We start from the raw sequence: 20,503 nt of genomic DNA on the forward strand, positions 1-20,503 counted from the left end.
CTTATGTAGCTCTGTATGAGCAAGTACCTAAACTTTACCTTTCCATTCAGAGCGAATGCTGGATTTACATCTGTCTGGTTTTAACCAACCCTAAGATGAAGGCTATGAATTAAACTCATAATCCAATCATTTTAAAATATTCTCTATAAATGACAGAAGCTATTTAACAGAAGCTATTCCCATTTCCCATTTATTTGATTTGAAACCACTAATGATTTGAATGCCATTCATTTTTATTGACCCCATTTTACATATGACAGTTTTCCATCCTGAGTGGCAAGTAGCTTGTCAGTCAGAACGACTGACAGGATGCTTGTTTGAATCCTTTGCAAGTAGGAAAATATATAGATTTTTCCATCAGCAAGGCAACACTAATTGACGATGAGTGACTTCAAATAACTGCTGATCCCAGGATTTGACCTCCCTCTCCAAGGCTCTGATCCAATCACTACTCATCTAAACACCGACTGTCAACAAGTTGCAGGTAACTGGGCTGCTTTTCTTAGCTCTTGTCAGCGCGTACACACACACACACAAAAACAAACACACACACAAACTCTCACACACACAGCCCTTGTCAACACTGCCGTGTAATCTCAAACTGCAACAGAACATTCGATACAGCAGAGAAGTAACGTTTCAAAAACATTTACTGTGGTATGAACTTGCTCCGTGCCTTGAAAAATTGGCCAAAGAATGACCTCTAGATATTAAACAATAGATGTTCCATTTCTACCAAAACCGGTATTTATGTATTTGGCTACATTTCTAGCCCATTGAGTATTGGTCCATTGAGAATCAATTCTTATTTTTTGGGATAGTTGTTGCAAGCTTACTACTTGCTTGTGTTTAATTAGTGAGCTCAATTAAATGTAAATTATTTGTTTTGAACATTAACATACTAAAATGTTTAAGTAAATGTTATACTATATATTCATAGCACTCTGAATACCACTTCCCCACTTCCACTTCAGCCATTAATAAACTCATTAATAAAGAAAACCATAATTCCACTGTGGTTTATCCGGAAGGTACACACACACACACGCACACACACACACACACACTTACGTGCACACACACTTGCACACACACGCACACACACACACATGCACACACACACACACACACACACACACATGCACACACACCCACACACACGCACACACACAAATGCCCTTGGTGTTGAAAACAGTTGTGGCCCAGCTGTCTTCCACCAGGGGACTTCATTTGACCTGCGAGTTTCTTTGTGACCCCAAAAGTCCATGTTACACTTTCCTAATAGCTGGTGGCAGGAATAAGATATACAGGGTTACTGTGTTTCTGTGTGTGTGTGTGTGTTCTCTACTGGGCGTCAGTAAATGACAGTGAGGACATGATGATTTTATGTGTTGAACTAACATTGCTTTTGTTGCTAGAATGAATTAGAGCCTTTTAAAAAGACGTACCATGACCACACACAAATAGACACAATCACGGTCCCAGACCCCAGCCCAGTGGAGCTCCAGTCCAGAGGGGCCTGTCCATGTATCTGTGGCCGGGACGCCTCACCCGATCCTGGGCAGCCATAAATCAGAGGCCCCCCTCAGCTGTGCTCAAATACCAAGAGGACGCTGGAGCCCCGTGAGCTGTGAACTTAGTCTCTAGCATCCTCTGCCCCTAGCCCCTAGCTACCTCCCTCACCCTCCTCACCCAGTCATATATATATACCTCACCCCCAGGCCTCACTCAGCTCAGTGTACATGACAACCACGTGATGAGTCAGCGACAGACAGTAATGTGTCAGAACTGATGAAAAGTCTAATTGGGACTGTGGAATGGGACTGATTGGTTGATGTGTGTGTGTGTGTGTGTGTGTGTGTGTGTGTGTGTGTCGAGGCACACGGTTAGCCTTGAATTACATGGACCCATTGATCAGTGACTTGGGTCGTGAGACTTGCAATGAGCGTGTGTGCAGGGTTTTGTGTGTGTGTGTGTGTGTGTGTGTGTGTGTAAGAGACAGAGGTGTGTGAGAGATGTTTGGTGTGTGAGCTTACATGTGTGTGAGAGATGGTTGGTTCACCTCATGAATTGTTATTAGCTTGTGATTCATTTAGCATCAGGAGCTTTAACAAGTCAGATGTTGGTTTACTTTCCATCCTTTCCATATGCAGATTTTATATTGTCTAACTGTGGGTAGCCAGACATGAGAGAGACACTATAGAGCGACAACACAGTTGGGATTTAGCTATAGGAGAATGGTGCCCTCATATGGTTCAATAATTTATCCACAGAGGGTACTTCTACATGGAAAAACATTTAGCGCCATCTTGTGGAATAAAATATTTTCAAACAGAGGTTATGGTTAGGTTGTTCTGCTTTGGGCCAAGGGCCTAATATAGGCCCATCTTTTATTTGGAATTCAGTTGGATTTCATTTCGTCTGAAAAACTGTGAAGAATGTGAAAGGCTAACCAAAAGGCTGGTTATTCTCTCGCATCCCGGTCTGTGCTGAAGTGCAACAGATGGAGTGACTGTAAATCTGTTGCTTTGTGGCACCTCGTGGGGAATCGGATGCTCGGGCGCTTGAGGAAAAAAACAGCTAGTTCATGAGAACTGGAAGACAGTGCGCAAAAGTGGTCAATGTAACTAAATTAACTCCTCACAACTAGGCCTATGTTTCAGAAAGTGTTATTAATTATAACGCTTTTGATGAAAAATAAATAAAATTAGCCAAAAGTCCAGTTTAAGTCATCCGCGTTTTGATTAATTCTTATAAAGGCTTTAAAAATATAAATTGCCTCCCCCTGACCATTGTTCTTGCACAGTAATTCATGCACATCTTCTAGATTAAATCGTGACGCAGAATGCCAATATTTCGCATCCTAAGTATCTCTGCTTTATGTAGAATTTCATTCTTAACAAACATAATGTTGAAGAGATTTAGTGATAAAAATTCAGAATACACATCGCCTAAACATCAAACACTATCCACGAATACTGTAAAACTTTACACATTTTAAACGTGATTGTAGCCAACTGATATACTTGAACTGATTTCGTATATATCGGATTGTAAGCCTGTGCTGATTTAAGAAATCAAATACAAAATTTGACAGAACAACTTAGAAGACAAAAATCTCCATATCTAATGAAAATAGAGATCAACTACGCCTATATGGAATATTATATTATGTGAATAATAACATAATCCACATTTTCAGATTTTTTTTTGGTTTGTATCACACAGGCATTTTTTTATTTTAACTTTTGTCCATGCGGAATCTTTTCCCGGTAGAACGACCACGGTTTACTACTCTCCACAGCTAGCGTTCACGTTTGCGGGTAAGCTATGATCTATTGCACATTTGCTGTGGTCGTAAATTAAATATGGTAGACCTATCGTGTATTTGCCAAATAAAATTACAACGGAAGATAAGCAACATGTTCGATTTATTTTGATAAATTTCAATGTATAGGCTGTGCCAAAAGAAATACCTTACATTTTGTCAAAAATATTCTGTCACATAGGAACTACACATTATTTTACACATTATATTATAGGCGCAAATTAATAGACGAACAATTAATTCTTCGGATTAAAGCATAAATGTTATTTTAAAAAGTATATTAAATATACCTAATAAAAATAATGTTTTTATTTTATTATTAATTATAATATTATAAATAATCATTAACATCATCAAAATATTAGCCTAATATCATTATATACTAAATAATAAAAATTCGTGTTTAACTTAACTTTTTAAAACGAGTGTAAAAGAAAGAAGTTATGGGGCTTAAACCTCAGAAGAATATTTTCTGTGTTGTGCCATATTTAGGATAAGCCTTGGGCAGCTAAATCCGTCACTCATCTCCACTCAAGACACGGTCCGGGCCTTTTTTTAAATCAATAGCGTATAATACAAAATCCAAGTTTACTATGTTCTGATGAGAGAGTTCTAACAATGCCTACCTTGGCGATTGCATGAGTTTTCTTTTCGTTATTTTCTTCTGCGTCTTCAGGATTCATCTTTTAAGAGCAAATTCACAGCTATCCGCCCTGTTTTGCCACACTAAGAGGGCCGTAGACGTGAAACGAACTACCCCAGCTCTGAGTAGGGCTCAGCAGACCAACTAAAACTGACTGTACATGTAGGTAGGTAGACATGCTGCAAACAGGGATTTGCTAAATGCATTTTATAACCGACTACTGCCGTGTCTACAGAATTCCCCACAAATTAAAAACAGAAGCCGACTCTTCGAGAACAAGTGCACAAAATCGTATCTCAGAGATACAGTAAGTCAGTCACTTCCAGGTGGTTAGGCTGTAGCTTAGCTGCCGGCACAGACACATTGCAGTAGGCGTCGGAGGGTTCTGGCTATCAGCCGGCTCATATATATTATTAAGGAAAAGCTCACTTTAACTGAGCCTGAACTCAGCAGGAAAATTAAGTTGGCAAATTAGATCTCATAGTAATAACTTGCAGGAGAAAGCAAAGAGACAAATAGAGTGAGGCAACAGATAGGAGGGATTAGTACAGGGACTCCCAACTTGGGCTTGGACCCCATGTGAGTCCCCTTGAGAAAAACTAATTCAAGCCAAAACAACCAACAACCTAAAAAACATACAGTAGCCTACCAGTCAAATGTTTGGATAAAGTGGCGATATAGTGGTGGAACGAACGTGATATAGTGGTGGTATAGTAATGATGTAGTGATGGAATAGTGGTGATATAGTGGTGGTATAGTAATGGTAGTGTTTTGGTGGTATAGTGCTAATGTTTTAGTGGCGGTATAGTAATCGGGTAAATGGTAAATGGGTGGCATAGTGTTGATATCATGGTGATAGAATGATGGTATAGTGGTGAACAAGTGGTGGTAAAGTAGTGATTTAGTGGCGAGGATTATATAGTGGTGGAGTTATAATAAATATGACTCGTATTCGCGGAAGGGCAGGGGTGCAGCGGCACAGACTTTAATGACACACGGATGGGTTGGGCGGAGGAGCTGGTGCACAATACGCCACAGTGCCATTAGCAAGAGTGTCAGAAAGCATGTATCCAGAGCCGGTTACTTAGCTAGAGGTCATAGCACAGTCGTATGATGTCTACAGCACCGTTGCTAGCGGGGTTTAACACAGAGACGACTCACACAATTGAGGCCACGGTTTCAGGTTGGTGTGACTTGATTTATTGATAATCAACAGTATATTTATGAAGCATGTATGCGCTACCACTCTTCCTTTTCCCTCACCTCATACAGGCGGTGTGAGTTACGCAGTTCTTTATAGAGTTAGGCTACAACAGCTAAGATACTCTTTGCTCATTTGTTATGCACTCAACACTCATTGCAGTCACAAGACAGGCACATAACAGAAAGGACTGACGGGCAGATAGTGGTTACAGTCATCTATCAGGCTACGGAGGAGCAAACAGGAACACCCACACACAAAAACACACACACATACAGAGCCGTGTTTTTTTGTGATGCAGGAGAGGAAAGAGGGATTGAAAGAAAAAAGTGAATGAGAGTAAAGAGTGAGCTGAGAATTACCAAGATTTTCTTTTGAACTAAGGATAGGTTTTCTAATTTATTTAATACTTATTATTTATTTACACCTAATTTTTATTTAGTTATCCACATTTGTGTGAAATGTTATTTAGACACTACCTAAAGATGCAGTCTGGGGCTTCTGCAATAAACAAAATCCTTTTTGAAACCTCCCATTTTTGGCCTGGAAGTGTAATATTATGTAAGAAATTACACACTGCATCTAGAAGGAAATCTAGCCAAATAGTTATTTAATTAAATATACAGTACACAGTTTTCTTTCTTTTTTCTTACATATTTATGTTATATGAACTATTCCAGTTATTGAAGTGAATAGGTCCCCACAGCAAGGAAATAGTAATATATACCATTTGAATGCCCTTGGTCCTCACATTAATTTGCCAAAACATATATTAATACCTATAACATATTGCCTTGTATGTACATAATCAGAATGCATCTTAAGTTAATAAATGCAAATCTGTATTTTACATATTCTTTAGGAAATGGAATACCTACAGTCAACATATAATTTTATATACAATATTACTGTCAATGTGTCCATTTATTTAAAGATTTCAAAAAGAAAAGTTAAACTAAAGATTTGTTAATTTATTAGTATTACTTTAATTGTTTTCTGGTCTCTCATAGCATGTTGAGAGTAAAAATGTAATTCAACCCAATTACGAAGTTGTGATGTGTATTTATTATTAACAGGCATGTTGTTATTTACCATTGGATATTACCCATTATAAGTGTTGTTTATGTTCAGATGCAAATATTGTATTTTCTAAGAGATAAAAATGTTGGCAGGAGATTAGCAAATGAATTAGTATTAGCTTGATTGTTTTCTGTCTGTAAAAGTTAGTCTGCATAGCATGTTCAGAAAAAATATTATTGAAATTAATTACAAAGTAGTATATACAGCTCTGGAAAAATGTAAGAGACCACTGCACCTTTTTCTTTCCTTTCCAAAAAAGTAAAAAAAAGAAAGGGTTTGAGTGAGGAACAGAAGGGTTAAAATGAAGAGACCACTCCAAATTGAAAGCTTATGTTCCTCGCACAAAATGGTGCAGTGGTCTCTTAATTTTTTTCCAGAACTGTATATATATATATATATTTTAAAGGACATGGATGTTATAGTTTGTTAGTCTTTATTAGTATCCTACTTTTTATATGAATTCTGAATTTATATATAATATTATATTATAATATTTTTGTCAAATTCACCTTTATAGGAGCTAGATTTCATTATATGTTGAAATCATTTGGCAGCCTAATTCAGGGTGATTGCAGGACCAATTAAGATAAAATGCTTTGCTCAAGGGCACACATGCAGATTTTTCACACTGCCAGTTTGAGGATACAAACCAGCGACCTTTCTGCTACTGGCCCGACTGGTTCAACGCCCCAACCTCAGAGCTATCATATATCATGAGGCCCGACATATTACACATTAACACTTATTACACTACAGCGTGTTCACATGCAGCCTGACAATGCCAGTGATCCTGTCTCATCTTATTATAACGCATACTAATTATAAAGCATGTCCACAAAACACTGTCCCGTTCACACTGCTACACTGAGGAATGAGGTGTCCCATAAGAACACAGCAAATGCTACAGGTAAGGCTGGACTCATTTCTGTTTAAAAAGGTTAAAAAAAGGAAAACTTTATTTTATTTAATCTCGTAGCTGGTGTGATTTAGCAAATGTCAGGGTCCAAATGCATCTGAAGACGCTGCAGTAAGACTTTAACTCTGTTCCATAGTGGTGCCCTCTAGCAATACACTATAGTAGTGCTTTATGTGTAGTGTGCTATACGTTGTATAAGTAGTACACTATAGTAGTGCTTTATAAGTTATATAAGTAGAACTCTATTAGAAGTGCTTTATAAGTAGTGTTGTATAAGTAGGGCTTCATAGTAGTGACCAGTGATTAATGATGTATCATAGTGCTCTATAGTAGTGATCTATAGTAGTGATCTGTAGTAGTGATCTACAGTAATGCTCCAACTAATGCTTGATCAGCAGTGTTCTATAAGCAGTGCTCCGTTGATAAGGTTCTATCAGGAGTGTTCTATAAGCAGTGCTCCGTTGATAAGGTTCTATCAGGAGTGTTCTATAAGCAGTGCTCCGTTGATAAGGTTCTATCAGCAGTGTTCTATAAGCAGTGCTCCGTTGATAAGGTTCTATCCGCAGTGTTCTATAAGCAGTGCTCCTTTGATAAGGTTCTATCTGCAGTGTTCTATAAGCAGTGCTCCGTTGATAAGGTTCTATCCGCAGTGTTCTATAAGCAGTGCTCCATTGATAAGGTTCTATCAGCAGTGTTCTATAAGCAGTGCTCCGTTGATAAGGTTCTATCAGGAGTGTTCTATAAGCAGTGCTCCGTTGATAAGGTTCTATCAGGAGTGTTCTATAAGCAGTGCTCCGTTGATAAGGTTCTATCAGGAGTGTTCTATAAGCAGTGCTCCGTTGATAAGGTTCTATCAGCAGTGTTCTATAAGCAGTGCTCCGTTGATAAGGTTCTATCCGTAGTGTTCTATAAGCAGTGCTCCGTTGATAAGGTTCTATCCGCAGTGTTCTATAAGCAGTGCTCCGTTGATAAGGTTCTATCAACTGTGCCCTGTAGAAGTGTTCTATAGTGTTCTTTTGCAATGTTTTCTGAATTCTTAGTTGTTGAGAACGTCTGATTTCGATTTTCTCATGTTTTCGATTTTCTCATGTTTTTCGACTATTCCTTTTGCCCCCGAGTGCCATCCTATAGTTGAAAGAGAACAGATACTACTTGCACTCTGAGCTAGCTGCCGCAAGGAGAACCGAGGCCATATTTGTCTATTACGGTATGTGTGTCAGAACAGTTGAGAGACAGTATTTTTAGCCGTGAGTCACTGGTTGCAGTGTTTAAGTATATATGATCCATCAGCGTGCTTGTACCCGACAAGTGGATGACTGTGTACAACATAACCCAGTGGCTGGGCGCCTGTCAAGTGGATGACTGTGTACAACATAACCCAGTGGCTGGGCGCCTGTCAAGTGGATGACTGTGTACAACATAACCCATTGGCTGGGCGCCTGTCAAGTGGCCAAAAGAGGTAGCTTAAACACTTACCCTAACAAACACTGCCTTGCTCCTACTAATGCTTTACCCAACGACTGCGTCCCTACCGTTAGGTACCGTATGTCTTGGGTATAGGTGCTCAAAGCATCTTGTGCAATTATACAGCGTCCAGTGTCTCCTTCATTTGTTTGGTGATGTGGTGCGCTGAAACGTTGGGCCTCTGTGCTGTGAGACGCTGGGGATTAATTTTAGCAAACCCACATTTCCGCAAATGTGTCTTTAGACTGGTATTGGGTCATTAGGGATACAGTAGGGTTACAGCCATCGGAGAAAGTGGGCTTTCACTTTTATAAGTGAGTGGATGAGTTTTGGATAAAAGGGGCGGGTTCCCATCCCGGTTTTATTTATCTGTATACTGATCCTCGTTTAATAAACAGCTTTGTATTATCTGGGCCTTAAAGCATATAGTCTGATCTGATCTGATAGAGACACAGGGAATCATTGTGACCTGACGGGAAGTTTTATCTTGGACAAAAGGACAACTGACTGATGCAGTTGTTATTTGTGTGCTTTTACAGCTTGCGGGCCGTAAATCAGTGTTTGTTTTTTTTACAGATGGCTAGCTATACCACTACAAGGCCATTTTGAGAAGGAGTTGCCAAAGACAGACCGGCATTTAAAAGGACAGCTGCTGTGGGGGTCCTAAAGTCTCAACATCATGTTGGGCAACTAGACTCAGTAAAAACTAGTGTGGCATTTTAACACAAGGCTCTGGTGACGTGGCGTCATGGACTTCCAATGTAATAAATGGCCGTCGGACCAAAGACACAGTGATATAACACGGCAACGCGGCAGGTCAGAAAGATTAGTATAAGGTCATCTTGTTACCATGAAGTCAGAACAAGTTAACAGAGGAGCACGTTTTGGCGGATACTAGCAGATCAGAAGTGTGTAATTTATTCGCTTATTTAAGTAAAAGAAAGACAATTTCTTTTGCACTGTCAGTGTGCATATATGCACATATATTAAGTATATATTAGATGGTACATTTTTTTATTCATTTAATCTGTCAGAAATGCATTGACAGTATGTTGCGGCTGATTAAAATTGTGCTATCACCACCACAAAATCCTTTCACTGGTCCCTCCATGTATACCACATAACTGATATCTGATTTAGCCCTGACATGATTACTTTATGATGTGGAAACGTCCGTCACCGTGAGACCAACTGGCAACTCTTCAAGCCAATAACACAACCGACCAAGGCGCTAATCCTCAAAAAAGATTCAGTTGCAAAAATCACATACATTAAAATGTCTCACACATTTTCCCATTTCCTGAGGAAACCTCAGTAATAACTTGGACCCTCCTCATATTTCACATCTGGAATCCAGAGACTAATTAAAGGAAAAATCTGTGTTTTTACTTCCTAAAGCTACATTAGTCACGTCCACCAGTGTCTAATGTTCTGGCTGTAATTGTTCTGACATTTCCATCTTCCTAACAGGTTGAAAGGGGCGTTTCACTGACTTTAAGTGGCTGGCAAGTCGAACATTAAAACATTTCCTAGTCACGGCTGGCACGTGAATGCGGCATGAAACTGCGTTCCCTTGCTGACCCTGCCTACCCCGAATCCAATTGGCCTGTGATCTTCTAGTTCTGGGTCCAGGTTATCGGCTGGTGGTTTCAGGGCTGGGCTGCGTCAAGATTTGATTGATAGCATAAGAGGCTAAGTTTAGCCATGCGAGCACATTCATCAGAATACGTCAGGACAGCGCCCGGTCCGCATCAAATCGCAGCCAGCAGGGCTCTGGGTCTCGTACTTTGGTATGTGGATAAGCGTTCATATCTCCTGCGGGTGGGCTGCCATGTGGGCTGCAAAACATGTTGTTCCTAGCGGTTCCTTTGTTATGCAGTGCGTTGCAGTGTTCCACACAAACTATAATTTTATTCTATTATATAACCTTTCTTTCCCAAACCTTCTGATTAGGAGTCGTGGTTCATATCTACTTTCGCTTGCGTTTGTTTTCCCTGGTCAACTACAGCACCGGCGTGTCGGACGGCAATGACAACAAGCCCCACCCAGTGGGCGGCGGCCAGGATCAGCTGAGTGGAGCGGGTGGTCCTCACCAGAACGCCCAGCTCCTCCTGACCCCTGCCAGCCTCCAGCTTGCCCAGCTCCAGGCTCAACTCACCCTCCACCGTCTCAAACTTGCCCAGGGTGCCGTGGGAGGAAACGCCAACGCCGCAGCAGCGGCCAGTGTCCTCAATCAGGTCTGTAACTACCTGGGTTGGTTTAACTCAGAGATTGTCCTCTCCTGTCCTTGGGGGTGTGGCGGGGGGGGGGGGGGGGTCTGTTTGCTGACACACCTTTGCCCCAGGCCAAGCTAGCACATGCAACTCCATTAGTTACCTTGTCAACCGGCAGAGAAGAAACATCAGGGGTTCATGAGACAACCTTCCTGATGTTCGAATTTGTGCAGTTTGTTTAGCCAGTTTATGGGAAAGTTGTGACACCAATCAGGTCCTTGAGGACTGGATTTGCTCACACCTGTTTTAGTTGGTTTACCTGTACGTGATTGGACTTTTATTTTGAAACAGTAAAAACCTTTATTCTGAAAAACACATTTATTTTCAAATATATTTCTATATCTTGGTAACTGTCTTCCTGTTACAGGTCCTCTCCAATGTGGCCATGTCCCAGCCTCTTTTCAACCAGCTAAGGGCCTCGGCCATGGTCGGGAATGCTCAGGCAGTTGGGGGTGGTTTCCACTCTGGTGCCCTAGCTTTCCAACCGCCTCCACCACCGCCGCTACCCCCCAATGCCGCCATGGGGACATTGGTAGGGTCCGGATTCAGCCAGAACCATGGTAACGTGAGACTGAACCATTATGGGGGTGGAGGTGTTTCAGGGAACCAACAGCAGCAGCAACAGGCCAACCAGCATGGGGGATCAGAGTACGGCAAGAAAGCTGAATCAACATACCCTGCTGATCGGTATGGCTTTCTGGATGCAACGTCCGCAGCATCAAGTAAAGTAGGAGATGGACAAGGGCAGTATGTGCCAGTCATGACTCAGGCAAAGAGTACAAACCAAGGCTTTCAGATGGACTTCTATGGGCAGAGTGATCAGAGCCAGCAACAACAAGGTGGATTCTGTGGTGGGAATCAGAGTGAGCCGAACATGAACACTTTCAACGAGCCGCAGTGGAAAAGCCCGGCTACCAGGGGCCACACAGTGAAAGGCATGGACCTGGTTGCCAATACGGCCACAGTGTGGACGGCAACTGGGAAACCGTTCCGTGCCAGAGGGGAACTGTACAACCCTGAGGAGCCAACCGCTGACCCCAAGTTCAACCCTGACACTAGGGGTGTTACTTCCTCCTTTGTGGCGGGCACAGGAGGCACCCAAGGGTTTCTGGGATATCACAAGCAGCCCCAGCAGGGGGTTGAGGAGACCCTGTCTACGGGTGGATCCTTGCAACTGCACCCTCACCAGCTTAACGACTACCTTGCAGTGCCACCTTCCCACCTGCCCCACCAGTGCACCATCTGTGAGAAGAAGGTCTACAACCTCAAGGTGGGTGCATGGGAGGAAGTGAGGATCACTGCTAAATGTCAAATTAACCCCTCCTTCCTCCAATCCACCCTTGTTTCTCAATTTGCCCATTCACACGCGCCTCCGCCATTTCTAATAGTGTCTTAATCTCACCGGGAGATATTTTTTAATATTTTAAATAGATATAAGCGATATATATGGCAAAATGATTCCCGACACTATTCAGTGCTAATTTTTTACTGGAAGTGAAATTAAGTAATTAAGCAAATATTGAAAATTCGGTACATTCTCTTATAATACAATATATCTACACAATGTCCCATGAAAGGTAGCTTGTGAGCTAATAATGTGGCTGAGCCAACCAGTCAAACTCCATACACAGTGAAAGTGTTTTTAATAGGGTTAGGAATGCTGCTAACCAGCGCCGCCCACTCAACGTTGAACATGTTCCATCAAAAGCTAGCTAACTAGCCATCTGTGTCAGAGCTAACTAACTGTTTGTGTCAGAGGTAGAAACAAGCCATTTGTGTCAGAGGTAGAAACAAGCCATTTGTGTCAGAGGTAGAAACAAGCCATTTGTGTCAGAGGTAGAAACAAGCCATTTGTGTCAGAGGTAGAAACAAGCCATTTGTGTCAGAGGTAGAAACAAGCCATTTGTGTCAGAGGTAGAAACAAGCCATTTGTGTCAGAGGTAGAAACAAGCCATTTGTGTCAGAGGTAGAAACAAGCCATTTGTGTCAGAGGTAGAAACAAGCCATTTGTGTCAGAGGTAGAAACAAGCCATTTGTGTCAGAGGTAGAAACAAGCCATTTGTGTCAGAGGTAGAAACAAGCCATTTGTGTCAGAGGTAGAAACAAGCCATTTGTGTCAGAGGTAGAAACAAGCCATTTGTGTCAGAGGTAGAAACAAGCCATTTGTGTCAGAGGTAGAAACAAGCCATTTGTGTCAGAGGTAGAAACAAGCCATTTGTGTCAGAGGTAGAAACAAGCCATTTGTGTCAGAGGTAGAAACAAGCCATTTGTGTCAGAGGTAGAAACAAGCCATTTGTGTCAGAGGTAGAAACAAGCCATTTGTGTCAGAGGTAGAAACAAGCCATTTGTGTCAGAGGTAGAAACAAGCCATTTGTGTCAGAGGTAGAAACAAGCCATTTGTGTCAGAGGTAGAAACAAGCCATTTGTGTCAGAGGTAGAAACAAGCCATTTGTGTCAGAGGTAGAAACAAGCCATTTGTGTCAGAGGTAGAAACAAGCCATTTGTGTCAGAGGTAGAAACAAGCCATTTGTGTCAGAGGTAGAAACAAGCCATTTGTGTCAGAGGTAGAAACAAGCCATTTGTGTCAGAGGTAGAAACAAGCCATTTGTGTCAGAGGTAGAAACAAGCCATTTGTGTCAGAGGTAGAAACAAGCCATTTGTGTCAGAGGTAGAAACAAGCCATTTGTGTCAGAGGTAGAAACAAGCCATTTGTGTCAGAGGTAGAAACAAGCCATTTGTGTCAGAGGTAGAAACAAGCCATTTGTGTCAGAGGTAGAAACAAGCCATTTGTGTCAGAGGTAGAAACAAGCCATTTGTGTCAGAGGTAGAAACAAGCCATTTGTGTCAGAGGTAGAAACAAGCCATTTGTGTCAGAGGTAGAAACAAGCCATTTGTGTCAGAGGTAGCGGAGATTTTCAGATAGTAACATTTCTGGGTGGATCTAAACTGCTAGCTATATACTATATTTGTTGGCAACAGGAAGCGACCTTTGACCTTCCATTTCATCACGTGTCTACAAACTTCTCACTGCAGTTATCCGTGGGGTGTGTGTGAAGTGAAAGTGTGAGTGACATTGGGCGACCGACAATTTATATTTTACATGGTAAAGGAATGTACCGTCTGTCTTTGTTAACCTTAACATAATTAAAGTTGTTGTGCAAATAGACCCATGCTGGTTACTTTGCTACACACATGTTCATAAGGTTGTTTGAACTGACCTGGCCTGTGAATGGTTCTTCCTTGAATAGGGGTGTGAGGAACTGCAGTCTGTGAGCTGTAAAAACATCACAGCACAACAAAGACAACTACCATCTTCGCACTTCACGCCGGCCTGAACCATACTACTGTACTGGCCAGGGGTAGCTTTTTTCCACTCTCTTTCGGTCTTGGATTGGCTTGCTGTTATAAAATGGCTAATGGAGTGTTTATTAATGCAGCAGTCGGTACGGGCAATTTGCTAATTAGTGTTTGTGTTGTGGTGATAATACTACGGCTCCGGATTCCGGTTTTCTGCCGTCTTGCCAAATGGGGGCAGAGAACTGTAGTGGCACTCCTACTGTATTCCACAGGCAACAGCAGCTGGCTTCGCAGCACAACCAGATCTGACAACAGAAGCAGTTGCTCTTTGCTCCGAGCCCCTAGGTAAAAGGCTACTGTTTTGGGATTGGGTGTCTGTCTGTCTGACTCAGTCTGGCCGGCTGTGTGTTTCCAGGACTGGGACCAGCACGTGAAGGGCAAGCTACACCTGCAGAACCGTTCCCTGTACTGTGACGGGTGAGTTGTCGGGGGGGGGGGGGGGTTAAAAAAAAATCAGTTTTAACGGCAAAATAGGGTGCCTCTGTGTGTGCTGGAAACAGCTGTCTGCCTGGGTGTCACTGCTGAGTCATGTGGGCCGAGGGGTCCAGTCAGACTGTTGGTTCGAGGAGACGGCTTTCTTTAAACGTGTTTGAGGTTTGATCTTTGTTTTAAGTGTCTGTGCCTTACTGTGCTGTGTTCTTTGAGCGATTTTCAGTCAGATACAAGCTAGTCAAATATTGGAACACTTAACAATAAGGCGTTTTATATAAAAGGTTCATAAATACATTATTAATGCATTATAGAGGATTAATATCATGATTATAGACCTGTTATAAACCCTTTATTAAGGGGCTCTCAAATTGTAAATTGTGACAAAAAAATGAATTATATTTTCTTTTGCAAGTTTATGCAACATACATTTGATATGCGTTTGTTGCCTTCAAGCCACATGCAGGTTGGAACTCTTCCTTTCATGAATATTTTAGTATGAATATTTTTAGTTAATATGAATATTCCTTAATTAGTAACTCCGTTACTAGAACTAGTTACAGGCGTTCGTTTCTGAAACTAACAAGTTTAGTGACCATATTCTTGTGACAATTTCTCTACCTTAATTCCCTCCTTTCATGCCTGTTCTATGTAGTTATTTTATTGATATTTTGTTTGTTAATATCCCAAAAGTGCAGTGGGATTTCATTTTACACGTACAGTCTTTTACACTCACAGCCTTAATAGATCACGAATTTGAGACTTGAGCTCCCCTGTCACAAGATACAACCAGCAGACACGGATATTTGAGTGGAGGGTAGTCCGTCAGTCTAGTTAAAACTAGCCTCCGCTTAGCGCCGCTGCAGAAGACGCGTTATGCCCGAAACAACGCCGTTGGCTTTATACCCATTCAGTCGCAGGAGTGAATGGGACAGCATAATGCGATTTAGCCTGATGTCACACGTTTGCTTTACCATTAACTCAGCAAGACAGCTGAGTCAGTGAGGACAAAGCGGCGCAGCAGGGGGGGCAGGGGGGGGGCTAATCGTTCTGTCAGTCAGGAAGTTAAAACGAATCTTCCGTGGCGCTGCTTCCATCCGCAGAGCTAACACTGCAGCAGGAGCTGTCCCCTACGGTCCCACTGGGTCGTCTGAAGGATGCCGAAACACCCTCGGAGGGAATAACTCCATGGCTTACTCTGCTGCCGCCAATCAAGGTAGGTTGGAGTGTGTGTGTTTCTGGGTGTCAGTGTGTGTGTTTCTCCCTTTCTCTGTGTGTATGTGTGTGTGTGTTTGTCAGTTTTCCTGTGTGTGTGTGTGTATGTGTGTGTATGTGTGTGGCTGTCCTTGTTTGTGTCTCTTTGTTTTTCCATTCCAGAAGATTCGTAGAATAAGGAAAAACATTGTGGGGACACGTCACGGGTGCTCCGTGATGAAATGGTTAGGTGTAGGTTAATGTTTGGTTTTGGGGTTAAGGGTTTGGAGGGTGTCGGGTTCAGGGTTAGTGTTAGAAAAATGGGAATGCCTTTTTGGGGCCCTCGCAAAATAGTAAAACCTGAAATGTGTGCGTGTTTTTATTTCACAGGCGTCAGGTTGGAGGTCGATGTTTTGGGCGTTTTTTTTTTTAGAGGGGAAATAGTGTATGTGCAAGATATGGGATGGATGTGTGTTGAAAGGTTTCTAATTTTAGCCTGCTGGTGCATGGATCTGGTTTTAGATTTTGCGACATACAGTGTGGGGATTACAGCACCCAACCTTTGTTACAAGCATAGAAACACATTTTACGTTGGTCTAGTCACACAACTAGAGGAGCTAGTTAGCCTATTAATCGAAAAAGACTAAAGGAATTAATTTGAGCAACTTTCCACATTTGTACCATTACAACCTCAACTGATGCATCCAATTCTGTACGGTCAATTATCTGTCTCAGACGTTTATTTTCCGTCTCTTCATCACACCCTGGCACCTTTTGGAGGGTACATTTGTTTTTTTAAAGTCAGCTTTTTTTTCAGGAAGTTGACGTGCATCTATGTTAAATGTCATTGCAGTTGCCCAAAGTTTTCTTGTCGTTCTGTTTAAATGTTTGGTAAATCCCCCACCATTATTTAATTACTTGTTTTGCCGGGATGCCGTACCTGACCGCATCTGTTTAATTCACCCCTGAGGATTAGTGACTAACCTGCTTGTGTTGATATTGCTTTGATGCAGCCCTTATATACCACTTACAAAATACAGAGAATAATGTTGTTAAAATACTAGTAAGTAATGTGGTGTATTTGCAGTATTTATTCAACTCAAATTGTTTCTATTTTTGCGGACGTTTCAGTAGACCTGCTGAGTTTCAGATGTGTACAACTCGTGTTTTTACACTACTTTCTAGGTTTTTGAAAACACAATATTATTGTTACTAAACAAATTTTTAAGTTTTTTTCGGAATAGAATTTCTTATATTGTTTTTGAAAATTGTGAACTACACCTAGTCCTTTCAGTCTAAGGATGACAATGAGTCAACGCCAATTAACTCCAAGTTCCATTTTCAGTTTTAAGCTACAAAACCTCCCATGGTTCACAGCCCTGTATCTCCTCCATGTTTTTTTTTCCAGATGTACTGTCCGGAGCTAACACTAACGTGTACCTACCAGCCACATCCTTAAAGACTTATTCCATGTCAGGGGCTGGATTTACTCAACTCCCACCCGGGTCACAGGTCAGACAAATGTTTTTGCTTTTGCTTATCAGGATAAGTGACTACTACGTACATGCTCCATTATGCAGCTGTGTGTGTGGACAGATTTGTACAGTTTGTGGTATTTGAACTAGTAAAAACAAAAACGCTATGCCAGGGTATATTTTGTGGTTAAAAAACAAAATATTGAAAAGAAAATCGCACTAAAATAAAAAAAGGTATAAACTCTGACAGTTATAATTGAAAGATAAAAAAAAAAAAAAACCTGCAATGAGTTTTTTGTTTGCCGGGTGGAGGCTATTATGTATGTGTATCATACTGTTTGCAAATCACTGTTTTTAATATGTTTTAAAGTTTGATTAAGTCATCCGTTAGAACTTTCAAACTCAGTGTAGAAATGCAATGTTTTCACATGGACACTGATATTGTGCTGTAGATATTTTTAAATAAGAGTGATAAGCAGTGGAATTTCCATTACTGAATACAGTGTGTATTATAATTATTTTCAAGAACCATATCTGATCTTCCATATAGACTGATGCGAACTTTTGTTTTAGTTTTACACTGGCTTTCATCCATATCTCTTTTGTATTCGGCATAAGCATTTTAACGGTGTTTAAGCTATAACTAAGCTATGTCTAAGCTGTTCTGGCAGATGGAAGTGGGAGCACACCAATCGACCAGACAACAGGAGGCTTTTGTCTTTGCTCGACAACTTAACTCCATTAAAGCTTATATTGCCGGCTAACTTTGTAATTCGATGCCTGTCTTGATACGTTGGTCTAGTGACCGGATTTCTGTTTCTCTTCAGTGATATATTGGGTCCAACATATGTTATCACTTCCCTGGCACAGTACAGTATGTTGACTTCGGCAAAATAGATTTTGATCATTTTCCATAAGTCAGTGGTTTATTTTGGTTGATAAATTTGGAGCATTTTTTCTTTTATTTATTTTGAACTGATATCCTCCATAAATTACGCCGTTACATGCCAATTAAAAAAATGTGTATGAAATGACGAGATTGGGGCTTCTCTTTAACGGGTTTGACAGACTCAATTCTGATTGCAGGTGAAGAATGTGGAAGCATTTATCTTTAAGGATTATTTAAAGTGATTCATTGTTCATAAATGTTCATACATAGTGCCACTTAGACTGCAAAGGGTTCAGTAACTGTTTCAGCGTGGTACAAAGGGTTTAGTAACTGCTTCAGCGTGGTACAAAGGGTTTAGTAACTGTTTCAGCGTGGTACAAAGGGTTTAGTAACTGTTTCAGCGTGGTACAAAGGGTGTAGTAACTGTTTCAAAGGGTGTAGTAACTGTTTCAGTGTAGTACAAAGGGTGTAGTAACTGTTTCAGTGTAGTACAAAGGGTGTAGTAACTGTTTCAGCGTAGTACAAAGGGTGTAGTAACTGTTTCAGCGTGGTACAAAGGGTGTAGTAACTGTTTCAGCGTAGTACAAAGGGTGTAGTAACTGTTTCAGCGTAGTACAAAGGGTTTAGTGACTGTTTCTGTGTGGGACAAAGGGTTTAGTAACTGTTTCAGCGTGGTACAAAGGGTTTAATAATTGTTTTAGTGTGGTGCATGAGGAAGAAACCATGATACACACCATCAGGGCACTTTGTCTTGGAGTCTCAGGCGTAAACGTGACACAAGGGCCCTTTTAAATCCAGTCAAGAGGCCCTCTCCATCCTACTTAAGGAAAGGTGAGCGGAGGAGACAGAAAAAGAGGTGATGAAAGGAGGTGGCAGGAGAAGAGGTAATGAGAGGAGGTGACAGGAAATCGCAAATGGCCAGAGCCAACAGCTTACAGGGCGTAGTGACGTTTAGTCGGCCGTCGCCGAACATCCACGCCCCGACCATGTGGATGAAAGCTTTTAACCCTGAAGGTCTCCCTGTCTGTGAATGAACAACTTAACGTGACGGCCGCGCGGTACCGTAACGCAAAGGCGGAAAAGTTATTTATGCCCTCATGAAGGCAGAGAATTGTTTTTGTGGCTTGGGCAATCTCTGTTTATTCCTAGTTCCTCAGCAGGGCAATGGAAGCTCTCTACTATGTTCCCCCTGCAACATAGTTCTCTATGCCCTTGGGTCCTTGACATGAGGGAGAAAATAGCAGCTGTTGATGGGTGTCTGTTCATCACGGCAGCCATGTAAAGCACACTCCAGATGAGGAGGAACGGGGCATGAGGGAGGGAGCGAGTCGTCCAAAATGTTTTTCCCGAAGAGTCGGAGGGGGGAAGAAGGGGTGAGATAAAGAGCGAGCGAGCTCGACAAGTTAGCATGGGGAGGCGGTGAGGGTGAGAGAAAGTCGCCCCCAAATGTTTCCGGGAGGAGGTGAATGGGAAAGCAGATAACATAGTGGCTAGTAAGGTTGCTGGTCCTATCCCTGAGCCTAATAGGTGAAAAAGCTGTCGTTGTGCCCTTGAGCAAGGCAGTTAACTCCGTTAAGAGCCTGTTAAAATTACTAAAAATGAAAGACCACATCAGCACTAGTGTCCTGCTGGCGACAGAGATCTATTTTACAGAAGAGACTGGGAGACAGGAGTTCTTTGGTGGATGAACTCATCCTGAAAAGCACCAACTGGACCTGTCTGACCACCAGAGGGGTGGCATCACACACACACACACACACACACACACCGATGGGACCATCTTCAATGTGAAAGTGACTGTCCATGGACTGGAAAGAGGGTGATGACACATTTCTGTGGCTCCCCTAAGATCTGTGTTTGTAAGTATGTGTGTCTGTTTGTGTTCGGCAGAACTGTTGTTGATGTGAGGTCTCACTCTGGCTTTTTTCACCTGTAGAGGAGACCTATTGCCTCAATGATGTGTAGTCCAATTTCAGGGTGACATTTATAGGTGGAGCTTTCCCGGGTTAAGTATTCTGAAGTTCTGGGATGCAGTGACAGCCATCAACAGTGAGAATATATGGGGAGCAAGTCCCTCCATGGGTGTTTTCGCATTTCCTCCTGGGCGCTTTGTCTTCTGATTCAAACCGATAACCCGGCATAAGCACCTTATAGGCCAACTAACAGTGTTCACATTTATTCCCTGTTACTCCATACTGAACGGTATAGCATGGTATAGCAAAACTAAGCTTAGCCCTTTTTTTTATATTCAAAA

At 41.8% G+C, this 20,503-nt stretch overlaps 1 protein-coding gene and 1 long non-coding RNA gene across 4 annotated transcripts in view; one reads left to right on the forward strand and one right to left on the reverse strand.

The window, feature by feature from the left end:
- The window catches only part of LOC105012122, a 31,761-nt gene extending 27,624 nt beyond the window's left edge, over window positions 1-4,137 (reverse strand). For both annotated transcript variants that reach the window (XR_828132.3, XR_828133.5), the window contains exon 1: window positions 3,955-4,137. This is a non-coding gene — a long non-coding RNA (uncharacterized LOC105012122). The remainder of the gene's footprint in view (window positions 1-3,954) is intronic.
- rbm20 (RNA binding motif protein 20) overlaps window positions 1-20,503 on the forward strand; it is a 56,125-nt gene that overhangs the window by 23,509 nt on the left and 12,113 nt on the right. Inside the window, exons 1-6 of one of the 2 annotated variants that reach the window (XM_020049893.2) lie at window positions 10,322-10,422; window positions 10,641-10,869; window positions 11,273-12,175; window positions 14,618-14,679; window positions 15,795-15,907; window positions 17,294-17,397. In XM_020049893.2, the coding sequence (XP_019905452.2) occupies window positions 10,337-10,422; window positions 10,641-10,869; window positions 11,273-12,175; window positions 14,618-14,679; window positions 15,795-15,907; window positions 17,294-17,397 (1,497 nt within the window). In that variant the 5' untranslated portion in view covers window positions 10,322-10,336. Of the gene's footprint in view, window positions 1-10,321; window positions 10,423-10,640; window positions 10,870-11,272; window positions 12,176-14,617; window positions 14,680-15,794; window positions 15,908-17,293; window positions 17,398-20,503 lie in introns of those variants that run through there. The other variant, XM_010872759.4, reaches the window with a different exon arrangement.

Source organism: Esox lucius, chromosome 9 (genome assembly GCF_011004845.1).
Source record: "Esox lucius isolate fEsoLuc1 chromosome 9, fEsoLuc1.pri, whole genome shotgun sequence".
NCBI classification, from domain to species: domain Eukaryota; kingdom Metazoa; phylum Chordata; class Actinopteri; order Esociformes; family Esocidae; genus Esox; species Esox lucius.